At 37.7% G+C, this 15581-nt stretch overlaps 1 protein-coding gene across 2 annotated transcripts; it reads left to right on the top strand.

Annotated features, from left to right (window-relative positions):
* The first annotated feature begins 480 nt into the window (after positions 1 to 480).
* On the top strand, positions 481 to 15210 carry LOC134678336 (serine/threonine-protein kinase tricornered). 2 transcript variants are annotated; one of them, XM_063536866.1, is made up of 11 exons: positions 481 to 820; positions 3089 to 3169; positions 9044 to 9176; positions 9250 to 9397; positions 9568 to 9678; positions 10006 to 10247; positions 10553 to 10692; positions 10953 to 11124; positions 12907 to 13071; positions 13648 to 13811; positions 14202 to 15210. In XM_063536866.1, the coding sequence occupies exons 3-11, from the start codon at positions 9055 to 9057 to the stop codon at positions 14315 to 14317; spliced, it is 1380 nt and encodes a 459-aa protein (XP_063392936.1). In that variant the 5' UTR covers positions 481 to 820; positions 3089 to 3169; positions 9044 to 9054; the 3' UTR covers positions 14318 to 15210. The 2 variants fall into 2 exon arrangements, with proteins under 2 accessions (XP_063392936.1, XP_063392935.1); XM_063536865.1 differs by having other exon boundaries at positions 10941 to 11124.
* The last annotated feature ends 371 nt before the right edge of the window (positions 15211 to 15581 follow it).

Below are 15581 nucleotides of genomic sequence, written 5' to 3'. Positions count from 1 at the left end.
ATAATAAAATCGTACTTGGAAATGCTCATAGTGTAGAAATTATCATTTTCTGCATACCTTCTAGAACAACAGAGCATAAGAAATGAAGATTTTTAATTTACTAGATATTTACGATAAGTGCGGAAACGAGGAAATTAGGAACGAAGGAGTTGCGAATTACCTATTCGCACGTGTATCGTACAACGTTTTACAGTATATATGGCCCTTTAAATTTTTGACATACGCACGAAAAGTGCTATTTCACGCACTAGTGCGGAAAAGTAGGGCCAGTACTGTAAGCATATTTCAGCAAATAGCGGTACAACTACAAAAAGACAAATATTAATACACGCTCGCTGTAATATCTCTTCTCGCTCTCGCTTCGCTTCACTGGGTTCGGCGCACCAAGGTCGCGGTGCGGTGTGGTAGTCTGTTAACAGCACTGCCTTTGCTAAATGAACAAGTTTCTGAACGAAAACCACAGATTAGCTACGGGCTGAATTGTACAGTAATTGCCACCGCACTTGAGCTCGATTTAAAAAAATCGTAGCCTTCCCTGACATCTTTCTTTGTGCAATTTCTGTCAGGTCTCATGAAAAATCCCGTTATTTTGCTTTTGTAATTCATCTAACAAAGGCTTTTACTTGTTCCGACGGTTGACCGCAGTTAGTGGAACACGCGTTACAAACGCTGATCCATTCAGTGACATTGTGTAAAGATTTATTTTGGTATTTTAATTTATCGATTTTGGCCTTCCTCTCAAAAGATAGTGTTTATTTATTAGTGAGCTCGAGTAATTGCTGCCCAAGCAACAATTTTTTGTGCCACAGTCCCATTCAAGGTATGTATACCTAGATCATACAGAGTGGTTATTAGTTATGAAACTGCAGGAGTTCGAAGTACCACTTGTACTGATTAGTTCTGTGATGGATATAGTTGCTGATCCATACTGACACGATCCTTTGGCGAAATGTTATGAAACTGATCCTAGATTGCTTACCAAATACGTGGTGTATGTACGACAGACATATTATTCATTTAACTGAACAGACATTTATGTACTCACAGTTTTTGAATCGCACTCAACCTAGAAACACTTGTTGCCATGAAACATCATGAGTAATATCTTATTCATATGGGTACTATTGATAAATGGATTTAACTGTATTACCAAAGAAAAATAAATGGGAAAATATATAAGGTGCCATTAAAATATATCATATTTGAAAAGTGACTGACATAAATCCATGATCATACTTATAAATATTGTAATTATCATTTCACATAATTGTGCATGTCACTTATATTGCTTGAAGAAAAATGTAACTTATATAAGGTTATGTAAGCTCTGGGATATAGTAAAGTTCTGAGGCCCATGTAAATAGTGTGTCATAAGTCATACATTTCCAAAAGTTGACAAAATTGGCTTGTACTGCGATTAATATGAATGTCATTTGTCATATTGTTTAGATCCATATGTTGCCCTTTAACAGTTCAGTTTAATAAAAATAACAATGAAGCCTAACTGCCTTTAAGTTCATAAAATTTTGGATTGAAAAAAATACAAAAAGATGATGTTGTATGGTGGTTTTTGCTTTACTATACTTGATTGAACCCTACCTACGTAAAGGGTTAAAAGGTTTTGTACATTAGTAGTAGTTGATTAATTGGGAAGATCAAATGGATAGATTGGCCAAATGCATTGTCACATTGCATTCTTTATATATAACATTAAACAAAAAAGAATTATCAACATCAGCTGGCTTAAAATAAAACGAAGTTTAAGATAAAAAAAGTAAAAAGGTACTTTAACAAATACTGAGACTGTTGTAGGTATGCCTATAAAATTTAAGGAATCCACTTGATTTCTTCAATATCCCGCCGTCAGATCCTGACTTGATTCAATGGGACAAACTGAAAAACATACCCATTCAAATAAAAATATTCTTTTCGAAATCAGTCTTATAGTCTCCAAGCAATCTGTGAACATAATTACGTACTAATAAGGTACTCACACACATATACTCCTTTTTTTAACTCTATTAAAAACACAGCATAACTTATATCAACCCATAGCTACTTTTTTAATTATGTAAAACTATTTTGTCAGCCGTTATTCCATTTCAATTTCTTTAATGTGTAATTAATAAATGTAACCTAAATGTCTAGATATTAACAACTGACAATCAGTTGAGATAAAAAAGCATATTAACAAGCTAGCTGCAGCAATTAGTGGAACTTGTAGTCAAAACAAATTTTATGTCTATTTTTTCAGCCCAATGCAATAGTGTGTTAACAGTACGCAGAGTATATTCTGTAGAACCAGTGGGGAGACACTCCCAACTTTGGGCAAACTCAGTTCTGTTTGGCTCAGTGTTGCTCCGAGCAATTATAAGGGTTGACATCCCGTTACATGTACAACCACAGATAAGATAATTACTTGAATTTTGGCAACCCTGAGTAGCCGAAAGGGATAGTGCCTTAAGTTAGAAAGGGATATCATGATTCGACTCTGAATCACTGTCAAAATTTGGTTTTGTAGAAAGTGTCCTTTATGTACAGTAGTACTATACTTTATTCTGTAGTAGAACTAATGGCGTCAATTTCAGCAGGTCTACTTGGCTACTATTAACAACCTCTTTCACTGATTCCTTATCTTGCTTGCCCTTATGTTACCAGTCTGAGAAGATATTATAGTCTTGCATATTGTACAAATTCCTATCACAGGCAGCAATTAATCAATACAACTGGCATTTACTGATTGTGGTTATTAAAACAGTACCAGTTAGTATGCTCCTAGCTGCTGATATTAACTAATGTCATCTATCATTATATGACTCCTGTCTTTCCACATTTACATTTCGAGGTATATGCAATTAATTCACTTACACATATTTTCCTTAATGCCATTTATTCATGCCACTTTTGATGCACCAACCTGTAGTGATTACCATGTTTAGGGTTCCATTCCCAAAGACCAGACCAGAGTATGACCAAATGACACTTAAAATCATTTGTTTTAAAGCATTGTTGTAAGAATAAACTTTTATTACAAGTGGCTACCAAACCCACAGACGTGAAGTGTTAAGATTTATACATTGTTCCACAGAGAGAGCCGTGTCTTGGGGGAGAAGCACCCCGGGCACTACGGTGGCCCCAGATACACCGGCACCAGCACCCCAGCCTCCGGGTATGCTTAGATATTTATCTTAAATGTTATATTAAACCACTTATTTATTAGGTCACGATCACGAGCGTATGCTCTCAAGACATCTGACTGTCAGGAACATCACCATAAAAAAAATTAGGTCTAAAAACCCATATTTACACATTACAAAAAAAACATTAAATAATTCAATCACAAATAAGTACAAATACACGGTGTAACATGAGGAAACCGAATAATTTTAACCACGCATTTCTGAAGTCAAAAGAAGGAAAAAATGTAATATGAGTTTAGGTCAATTTCGCCAAAAAAAATTTTTTTTTTGTTTTGTTTTTTAAATTTTTTTAATGTATTTGTACATAAAAAATAAATGTTATTGGTAAACTTGTTACTTAAAATTGATTTTAACATTTTTTTTTCGTAAAACCTTTTTTTGCTAAGTGTTGCTTGTCACTTTTTTACATCTATAATAAGGATATTTAGACTACGTCCCATAGCAGCAACATTACCATCAAATGGGCATTTTACATTATGTAACAACAAAAACTTGTTTATTTCTAAATTAATATTATCTCTGAAACTAGGCGTTTACTAAAAAAAGTTATGGGACATTTTTGTCTCTAAATATGATCAGGAATACGCTGTTAAAATTATTCGGTTTACTCATGTTACACCGTGTATAACTATTATCCTCTAGCCGCCCAGAGACCTATAAAAAGGTCTCCTGTTCCATTCTAATTTGAACTTAGAGTTGACAAAATAAAATTTAATATTGCTTGGCAAGGTTTGACGTATGGGCGGCTAGAGGATATACGAATAAATTAAATAATTATTAGCGGCACTAGGTTGCAATCATTACTTTAACCACAAAAAAACTGTACATGCATTTATAGTTTTGATGTAGGTAGTAGGTACACACTACTTCTTTGCTATGATATAATTATTATCTGGCGACTGTACTGCACCTAAACTTAAACGATATATTGAATGTACATGACAAAATGATATTCAACGCAAATTTATGCCTTTTATGTCGATTAATGTGAACGTGCCTTTACACAACTATTATAAAGCAGTGCGAGCGAGTGATCATCACCTCGTCCCGCTAAATAAATGGCGAGGTTACGGACATGCTTTATGGTACGACATGTCTATGTACGAAGGCGGGCGTACGATTTTGTACACGCCCGCCTGCATACGTCGTACGTACATGGTTGTTATATCATATACGTATTTTAATAACTTTAATAGTTAAACCGTTAAACCGGCAAATTACCATAAGTTCGTGTTATATAATATAAGTATTTCAATTGATTTTAGTAATTGTAATGTAATTTTTCCTTATAGTTTCTGCTATTTATGTATAATGTAATTTATTGCAATATTGTCGAATATAATACATTAAATAATCAACCGATTATATATTTCGATATTTCGTACATAAATTATTAGAGCAAGCGGTGCAACCACGCTTACTTATTAATCTTATTATGTCCGTAACGTAAGACGTACTTTACGTTATCTATTAAAAATGACCTTATTGTCGATGGCGCTTACGCCATTATTAATGGTGCTCCGTTATAAATAGAATGCCGCTCGACGCTGTCCGGCGTAAGCGCCATCGACAATAAAGTCCCTTTTCATAGCTGAACTAAACTAAACTATGCCTAAACTGAAAGTAAGAAAATAAGCGGGAAATAATTATGTTGTACAAGTGTACAATTTATTAATAGGGATATCACTTAAGTACTGCCTTGATGATCACCTTATAAAGGAATATAATTCATTTCTCTATTTTGAGAGAGAAAGTGAATAGATGGAAAAAGATAACACAATGATCACCACCGTAGTTTCTAATTTCGTGCTTCTGCGTAAGAAGACCTTCAGTAATGCTACAGCGTCAAATATCTTATGAACATAATAACGTAGTTCCAAGAATATGATGTAAACGAGACGAGCCGACATTAAAAATTACGTTGTGTCGTAATGACGTGGTGATAAAAATATTGACGATAAAAAATCTCGCGTACTAAGGATGGTGTCACTCTATAAATATGTTAAATAGATTCGGACAATATGTTAAGATTACGTTTTACCTCATCAAATTGTATGCTTTTATCATTGTAGACATTAACTTAACTAAAATTAAATAACTTCCGTAAATGGATGAAAAGCTTTTCTTCCATATAAAAACTTCCCATGACTAAAATAATCACTTAAATTTCTTTAGGTTTTCTCATTACCCGCAGGTTTAACCTGTCAAGTTGTGATTTAATTCGCCGGACGCGAAAAACACTGATAACTTGGCTGGTATTATACCCCGCGTAAGGCGGGAAATGTTACTATGACGGGATAGTATTAAATTGCTTTTCGGTGCGTTAATGTATTTCAATTCTAATAGATTGCCCTCATAAACCGAAATAACTACATTTTATGAAAAAATAATGTAGATCGCGCCTAAAAGTTTATTTAGTCCCGATAACGTTGCAAACATACCTAGTTTGCAACGTTATCGGGACTAAATAAATGTGACTTTCCATCAGAGATGGGTCCTTATGCACATGGAGCAGGACCCATTTTTGGTAGAAAAGTCCTTATACGCATGAAGCATAAGGACCTCTCTGATGGATAGACACAAATCAATATTATGGGACATTCTTACTCAAATCGTAATCGTCCCACAATAAGCTCAGCAGGGCTTGTGTTTTGGGTGTTAGACATCAATTGAGTCATCAGTTGAGGATTTGAACATTAACTACTACTTACCGAGGCTAAATATATGTTATGCGGTTCACAATATATTTATAGGTATTTCAGAGGTAATTTGTGATTATTTGGTAAGGCTTTAAAGTTTAAACTATCGGGGGGCACGGCAGTGCCCCCGCCAAGTCGAGCGCGAAGCAAACACTGCCGTACCATCCTTTACTGGAACCATTTCGCCGCATTTTCAGGCCCCTATTAAAGAACCTCTGGATAAGACCAGAACGCAGAAATTTTGGTCATCCAGTAAGCTATAATCACATACTTAAAATCCAAAATTTCAAGTCTGTAGGTCATTTAGTTCCGAAGTTAAGCGAAAGCAAAGTTTCGCATTTATGAAACTCACTCATGATCATCAGAATAGAACTAGTACTTCCCATAAACTCAGAGAGCTGTAATTTGGTACAGAGTTAGGGTTTAATGGCCACATAAAGGGAAAACCTAAAAATATTGCAATATCAGTCACGTTTTAAAGACATAAGAACTGCATAAGTAAGTTTGTAATCCCATATAAATACATGATATTACAAAGTTACTGTTGCAGTTTCTACAAATAGTAGGTAAAGTAAAGGTACACTACGATGTACGATGTGAGTATGAATGAAGATATGTTTAGTTATGATATGTGTATACATAGTATGGGTATGAGTACCCGAAAAGAAGGACTGCCTACAAAAAGAGATGAGATCCCATCAAAAACATTACATGTAAAAAGGTGCAAGTCTCGCAACGCTTTTACTACAAAAAAGTTTTGAGATGTAATATGAAACCAAGTCGGTTATTTTAATCAGTGCCAGGGGGTTTCTACAAAAAGAAGTGAAATCCCACCAAAAACATTCTGTAAAAAACTAGCCAAGTCTCGATGGAGCTGCTTGTTTATCTCTAAAAAGTAATGAAATCTAGACAAAGTCGTGCCAAGTCTAAGGTTCCTTACTGCGATTTCTTTATTATTATAGTTAATGTTGTGTGACTTGGCCGTTGAAGGGTACACAAGGGTACAAAACCAGGTGCTCCATGACACCATTGCACCAATCTGTCGCCAGAACCGCTACCCATTGACGATGGAAAATTGCCACTTGGAAAACGTTGATTCAATAACCAGTCAATTGTAGGCTTGATAAAGCTGGGTATTTCAATAATACTTATGTATGGGCGAGCCTGAAACAAACACTTCTTTTTGGTGCAATGGCAGATTGGTGCAATGGTGTCATGGAGCACCTGGTTTTGTACCCTTGTGTACCCTTCAACGGCCAAGTCACACAACATTAACTATAATAATAAAGAAATCGCAGTAAGGAACCTTAGACTTGGCACGACTTTGTCTAGATTTCATTACTTTTTAGAGATAAACAAGCAGCTCCATCGAGACTTGGCTAGTTTTTTACAGAATGTTTTTGGTGGGATTTGATTTACTCAGAACATAAACAAAATCAATACATATTATTTAGATTAAGACACACCGCCCAAACGTATGATGTTTCATGCTTGTAATATTGACTTTATGTTTACTAAAATTAGGTTGTAAACAAATCAGTCCATCAGAAACGCATTATAACGAATTTATCGTCAATTTCATTGTCGTAATTTTTTTCTCTTATTGTCTTTCACCTTTACAATGAATTAAATCCCATCTGTCCTTTAGAAAGTCCACCATGGTCAGAGCCTAATATAGTCTACAATCGCATCAGAGAGTTGCATTTAAACCATATTCGTGACCGGAACGCACGACGATTTGTGGTGTAAGTGGTCACACGGGTGACGGGGCATGGAGCGCTGGTTTTGGCGTCTTTGTACTATCGCGGGGTGCGCGGGAGCACGCAAATACCCGATTTATTTAGGCTCGTCGCCGGCCCAGGTTAATGGTTAAAGATTTAGCACACCAGAGACTAAAATACGCTTAAAACGCGACACATTAAGCTAGAGTTGAGGTTGACCGCATTTATTGTACTTTTTTATTTTCTACACGACGTAAAAAAGCAGTGATTAGTTAGTACAGATCAAAATATCTAAATGGCAATATAATCGCAGTGTTATTCTTTAATGTTGGTCAGTCACATTAGCAATAATTAGTATAGTATTGCTAACGATGCAGCAAGGTCGCACCGTGACGCAATCTCGGCGTTCCTCCGCGGATCGCGCGGTTGAGTCGTCACACTGACGGCGTCTTACAAGTACCTACGCGATGCCACCTCATATCACGGTTATAACATTCTGCTAAAGAAAAAAAATATACAATTGCCTAAATTTAAACACTTTCGAATATATTTACACCGTTTATTTAGACGTCAGATAATACATCGTTCAATATTTTCTTATAAAGAAGGGCCTGTTCATTGAGCGAGTGCTAGTGAATGATAGACCTAATATGACAGTACGACAATATTAAGCTTCTTCTCCTAGGTTATTTAAAGTAAACGATTTTGGGGATATATATATATACACAACGCGTAAAATAAAATAAAAAATCAAAATATTCATACATTTTGCATGTGTAGCTATACAGTTCGATAAGCGCACACAAAACCTAAATCTGCATACATTACACATTTTTACATAAATTAGAACTATTTCCTTTTATATAACCAGAATTATAATTATTACAGCCCAGCCAGAAATTAATAATTTTTTAGGCCCATTCTAATGGCTATGTTGTTATTATTCTTTTCTGCCCCACTGCTTTACAAAAATATAATCTCTTTATTCATTTATTACACATACATTGTGCAATAAATAAAACAGTATAAAGTACCACACAAACTTATAAACTATAAAAATGCCGAAATTATTAGGGAACTTCTAATATTATAGACATAACTATAAAGTTTTATTAATATTTAATTGATATGTGATAAAGGTGTGCCTATATCACCCTTGTGCAAGTTCTATGAAAATAGTTAATCTGACTCTATTCAGAGAGTGTGATAATGTGCCTAGCAGTTAACACAAATTGCAAGGGGACCCCGCACTAGGCAAGGTCTGTATTAGGGGAGAACTAGTCACTGATCGGTGTCATGAATTTAGATATATGAAATATTTACTCGAAATACGTAAAACGTATTATGATTAATTGGTAATATCCCCTTTACTACTGCGACGTAAGGAGAGGAAATGAGTAATTAGCAACTTGTCCGGTTCCAGGGGTGCTGGACATGACGGCCACGGACAACATCCGCTTCAGCGGCCACACGCTCGACAAGGCCACCAAGGCCAAGGTCACCTTAGAAAATTTCTATACTAATCTCATAACTCAACATTATGAGAGGAAACAGAGGTAATCAGACTTACATTAACTGAACTACTGGCTGAGTTATAACATAGTTTTTAAAATCTGAATTTAATTTTAGGCTCGAGAAGCTGGAGGAGTCACTCAAAGATGAAAACTTGACAGAGAGCCAAAAACAAGAGAAAAGACAGCAACATGCTCAAAAAGAAACCGAGTTTTTGAGGCTCAAGCGATCGAGGCTCGGTGTAGAGGATTTTGAACCGCTCAAAGTAAGTTAGCTCTTGGAAAGAAGGGTGTTGAATACGAGAGGTACCTTACTGATAACTCAGTGAGTTCAAACCCATCAAAGTTTGCAACATACTTGTGCTTTAGATACATAGGTACTTGCGATACAGAAGCTAAACATTTCCACAGGTGCTAAACATTTGTTTGCTTACAGGTCATCGGGCGAGGCGCGTTTGGCGAGGTCCGCCTCGTTCAAAAGAAAGATACCGGTCATGTTTACGCTATGAAAATACTCAGAAAAGCTGATATGCTTGAAAAAGAACAAGTAAGATTACATGTACAATAAAATCAATTATATTGGAACGTTCGTCATATTTCATAGGTAACATACGGAGCTCTTATTTAAAAATGGATAAGTTATAGTCCACAGTTTCACAGGGCGTTTCTCTATTAGTTTTCTGCTGCTTTATTATCTATTTACAATAATTTATTTTAAATACAATATTCCTTGTAAACTTTACAAAAATTCAAGTTGCCCTTCAAAACCTGGTTGATTAAAACCGTATTGTCTGTCTACCCTATCTTCGTGACAAGCCGTCATCTGCACTGCTGTGATGTCAAATTACATAATTGTTTACTTGTAACTTGACAGGTGGCCCACGTGCGGGCCGAGCGTGACATCCTAGTAGAAGCGGACCACCAGTGGGTAGTGAAGATGTACTATAGTTTTCAAGATCCCATGAATTTATACCTCATCATGGAATTCCTGCCAGGCGGCGACATGATGACCCTACTCATGAAAAAAGACACCCTTAGCGAAGAATGTGCGCAGTTTTATGTCGCTGAGACGGCGCTGGCGATCGACAGTATACATAAGCTCGGTTTCATACACAGGTAATTCACATGCAAGCAACATGCTTATCACTAAATAGATTTAGTTTTCTGATAAAGTTGATATTTAGGATAGGACAGTGAAATGTTTGGGTATCATCGAGTGGATCCTAGTTGTGGAAGTGCATTAAAACGACGCATTCCCGTCGAGAGTAGGCTTGTTTGAATCGCCTCTAGAGAAAGTTATTGACTTGACTCTGCAAAATGAAACTAATATTTGGGTCCAAAACTTGATTGAGCATAATAAGTTTATTGGTGAGATATATTGATACCTCAACTCTCAAGTAATAGTTGTCCGTTATGTGCAGAGACATAAAGCCGGATAACCTTCTGCTGGACGCGCGCGGGCACATCAAGCTCAGCGACTTCGGGCTGTGCACGGGCCTCAAGAAGAGCCACCGCACTGACTTCTACCGCGACCTGTCGCGCGCCACGCCCTCAGACTTCAGTAAGTAATCTCCATCCATTTCACTGCCATTCAAACCTATCTTTCGCATTGAATTTAACAATTACTTGTCTCTTTTCCGTCTGTACCATTTGCTCATTCGAATCGAATCATGCATGAATATTGAATTTATTATGTTATAAAACTCATTGTTTTTATACTATCTATTCCTTTAATGCTTTCGTGTTTTTATTTTTATTTTAACCACATCGTTATCATTCATGAATAATTTAGTGGGTGCGTCACGTTAGACTTTTTTTCAGTTTCAACATCGTCGTCGGCGATGGACTCAAAGCGGCGCGCGGAGTCTTGGAAGCGCAACCGGCGGGCGCTGGCATACTCCACCGTGGGCACGCCCGACTACATCGCGCCCGAGGTGTTCCTGCAGACCGGCTACGGCCCGCAGGCCGACTGGTGGAGCCTCGGCGTCATCATGTAAGCACAACACACACCCACATTATCCGACTTATCGCCTTCTTATGCTCTAATGCGAACGACACTTTTATAATCTTTGAACTTGTTGTAGTGTCAATTGCTTGGGTTTGAAGATACGAGTATGTATGATTAGCCGGAAAGTCATCTTACCGAGTTACGATATGTTAAATCTAAGCAGCGTAGCGGGTGGTAAGGGCCTTCGTTTCTTTCTCTTCTTTCTGCGACATGTTAACAGCAGCAGGCTGGGGACTCTCACTTAGGTACATCTTTGAAATTCTTCACGGATGTATGCAGGTTTCTTCACTATGTTTCCTTCACGAAAAGCTAGTGGTAAATATCAAATGATACGTACAAAAGTCCCGAAAAACTCATTGGTACGAGCCAGGATTTAAACCCGCGACCTCCGGATTGAAAGTCGGACGTTAAATCCATTCGGCCACCACCGCTTGGTAAACACAAAAAAAGTAAATAAATTTAGTCATCGCCTCACAATTGAAACTATCAGAAGATACATAGTTGTGATGCTAACCACTTTACGACTTATCGCCCGGGATGCGAAAACTGACGAAATTTGCGCCTGGCCCTCGGTCTATTATCTCTTGATTAACAGCGATATTATTTTACATTTCAACTCATGATGGCAAAGTACCGTAAATCGTACTACGATACAATATCGTGTCGTAAATCCGTCTACGTCTCAACGTGATATGACTGATATGACGTCGTATCGTGCCACGACACGACGTCGCAACGTTACACGATATCGCATCGTACGCCGACGAGACGTCGCAACTAAATGCTTCTTACGATTTGGAGTGACGCAAACTTAATGTTTGAACTAATTACCTAGAGCACGGCGAGTGTCACGGTAATTAGAGCTGTGCAAGTGACGTTTAGATTGATAGCCTAAAAATGGTTCTGCGATACGTAGATAACACATAGTACACAAACAGGGAGTAAACAAGGAAGATTAACGATGCCTTATCATTCAACGTTCTTTGAAAAGTGAATTATTGATGCCCGTCCAAATGGGGCATTCTAGCCTGTCATAACAGTCGTTTGTACGATGCGTATAGAAAATACAAACACAACAACGTTATTGTGTTCTGGCTCTGCTAGATGAGATCACTAATTGGTGTCATTTGAAAATAATGAGCTTATAATAGTTGATTGTTTAGAAATACTATTGACAACTTCATTGTTCCCGAATAAAGTTTGCATTGCGAATATACAGCGATTGCGAAAATATAAACAATATTTATTGTATTTTAATACGCAACTTGGATTTTTTATGCTTATTTCACTCCACAATATACGCCCATATAGTTGGTTCAACAAAACTCAATCAATTGTGTACGCATTTTAGTTTTGCGTTGAAACAATGTGTTTCAAGTATGCATGTAAAATTATACAATACTTGCATGAAATTATGGAAATCGATTAGGTTCTGTCATCTTGCGTAGATATATCTACAAAAAAAGCCCCGACAATTTCTAAAGTTTTGAGCTATACATAGAAATCCTACATATACAAACTTTCATAGGCAATGTTCCATTGCGGACTATTAAAGCAATGCAAGTAAAGCTAGAAACTACAAGGTAGAAGTGCGAACTTGCTGTGCGAATGCTCACCGATCAACATGTATCTCTTTTATTTAGTTAGTGAATTTACATATATCTCGAACGAGTTAATAGTGAATAGGTAGTACGTATATAGTTTGTTGTGCGATAGGATAGGTGGCACAGAAGCACAGCAGTTGATATTGTGTTGGCCGCGTTGCAGGTACGAGATGCTGATCGGGTACCCGCCGTTCTGCTCCGAGTCCCCACAGGACACGTATCGCAAGGTGATGTCGTGGCGCGAGTCGCTCACATTCCCGCCCGAGATACCCATCAGCGAGGAGGCAAGGGAGACCATTCTGCGCTTCTGCTCCGAACCGGACCGCAGGTTACTATATTTTTGGGAAATACACTAGCCATCCAGGCCAGCCAGCCACTAGGCAGGCTCTGAAAACATCGCTTTATTTCTAGGACTTCACATAGGTATTAATAATTTTCTCATAGGTATATACGAGTATATATATAACGGTGATAACATATTAAAGTACTATAGTCAAACAATCAGTATTCCGCGTGAGAAACCCTTAATACCTTTAAAGAAAATTAAAACGATGGTGGAACACTTTTGCTACAAATAATATATACTTAACCCTTTGAACGCCACGTGTATTATATATAACACGCCATCGTAAACCTAATTGGAATGCATGAAGGTTAATATTTAACTGTGACCGTGCGCGTCTGTGGCCCTCTTTGGATAAAAACCTGCCTCTGTTCTTATTAATGATAAATAAACATAAATTGTGAATGTAGGTTGAATGCGTGTTGTAAGAAAGCAAGAAAGAAAGAGAATACATTTATTTACGTCAAACAAAACCTGTTAGATTAAAAACCAGACATAGATCATATGGACGTTAAAAAGATCCCCCACTCAGCGTAATACGGTAAGGTGTGTGTGTTGTAGGCTGGGTTCGGGGCGCGGCATCGAGGACGTGAAGTCGGTGCCGTTCTTCCGCGGCGTGGACTGGAGCCACGTGCGCGAGCGCCCCGCAGCCATCTCCGTCGAGGTGCGCTCCATCGACGACACGTCCAACTTCGACGACTTCCCCGACGTCAAGCTCGAAATACGTACGTATCTTGAGTTGGATCTTTTAAATGGGTCTCTGAGGGAAGATTCCAGATCCCGTGCTGTTAAGTAAATATGATCTTAGGAGATATTGTTTAATAATTATTCAAAGCAAAACCAGTCTTGAATTTCGACAAAAGGATTTTGTGATGCTAATCGATTCTATTGCTATTCAGGATCAAAAGCTTCTTAGAGACATAATTAAAACGTTAGTGAAGGTCTCCTAAGACCATTTTCGCATAGCAGCACAGGTTCAGGTAGCTACCCTCAGTGGCGTAACTTGTATTGTAAGCTAAGTCTTAAAAGTTAATTGATTCATTTGTGTTCAACTCCCTCTTACAATTGAGCTCATTTAAAACAAGTGTACTGATATTGGATTGTGTTTGTTACAGCGGCAGCGCCAATCACGCAAGACGGCGAGGTGGCGTACAAAGACTGGGTATTCATTAACTACACGTTCAAGCGGTTCGAGGGGCTCACCCAGCGCGGCACGCCCACCAAGAAGTGAGCGCCGCCACCCCCCACCCCCCGCGGCTCCAGACGGGCCGCCCTGCCCCTCCCCGCTAATCGCGCCGATGTTAACACTGACGTCACCATCACCCTAACTCACCTGGATTTACCTATAACTAGAGTGCTCTCTGTTTTAGTCTGTAACTCTTCTTATTTTCACACACATTACGACTATTTATTTCCATACAACGACTTGTTAGCTGTCGATTCATAAAAGCGATTAAAATGAAGTTCACAACACATTTACACATTCTTTTTACAATATGGAAATGTTGCTGTTCCAAACCAAAATTTTGTAACCCAGTCCAAGAGGAGAAAACGTATCCAACATATATTGTTGATGGCTATCATACTGGCATCTATCATGCTCCAGGGCGTATGCAAACTTCATAGAAATTTATTCAGTTTTTAAATCTTGAAAAGGTAACTGATAGACATGCAGAGTTGCTTTCACATTTATAATATAAGCATGGATGCTTATAATGCTCTAATTGGCACTATAATTCCGTACACGGCGGGAAGAAGTTGGTAATTGGTAAATTTGAACTGTAATTCTATTTCTTCAATAAAATATCTCGAGTTATCAACTTCTTCCCGCCGTGTCAACGGAATTATTGTTTGATTGTATTTAAATAAGTTGTACTGTTTTATTGCGCCATAGTTACGCCGCAAATATATATGACGACTGGTTGCACCCAACACGAGACCGAACATAGCAGAAAACTAGCACGATTCATGAACTTTCTCAGGTTAAATCAAGTATGGAAGAGAATCATTGTCCAATCGATCACTTATTTATTAGTTGCGTATAATGATGAACATCTGTAAAAACTAAGTAGTTAACACGTTTCAAGTACAGAATACTTAAAATAAATCTACTTTTAACGAACAGTTTTCTGACTTTCATTAGATTATTTATGATGAGAACGCCTATCTTATTGTTAGTAATCAGTCAGATGTACGCGCTTGTTCAAGCGCTGAATCACGCGCTACCGAGCGGACGAGCGAGCAGCGAGCTAGTAAACTTGTCCATACGGTAGAGCCTCGCTAATCTGGACCCCGGTAATCCAGTGATGCGGACAGTATACGCAGCCACACTGCCTTTGATAGTCGTGAAACTAAATTTATGTTCCCTTACTAAGAATGTCTTGAAATGGAGTGCGAAAATGTAAAGTAGAAGATAGATATTATATAGTCTGTCAAGCCATTCCCGTCAGTAGAAGGGTTGTCGTTCCATAGAACATTAGAATTTCGCGCTTTTT

The sequence above is a fragment of the Cydia fagiglandana genome, chromosome Z, assembly GCF_963556715.1.
Source record: "Cydia fagiglandana chromosome Z, ilCydFagi1.1, whole genome shotgun sequence".
Classification (NCBI taxonomy): Eukaryota; Metazoa; Arthropoda; class Insecta; order Lepidoptera; family Tortricidae; genus Cydia; species Cydia fagiglandana.
The sequence above is the reverse complement of the archived record's forward strand: the minus strand, read 5'-3'. Positions and strand labels throughout refer to the sequence as shown.

Coding starts and splice junctions, on each gene's coding strand:
- LOC134678336 (XM_063536865.1), top strand. CDS start 9,055: ATGACGGCCACGGACAACATCCGCTTCAGCGGCCACACGCTCGACAAG. Junction 9,398..9,567: donor AGGATTTTGAACCGCTCAAA/GTAAGTTAGCTC, acceptor GTTTGCTTACAG/GTCATCGGGCGAGGCGCGTT. Junction 11,125..12,906: donor TGGAGCCTCGGCGTCATCAT/GTAAGCACAACA, acceptor GCCGCGTTGCAG/GTACGAGATGCTGATCGGGT.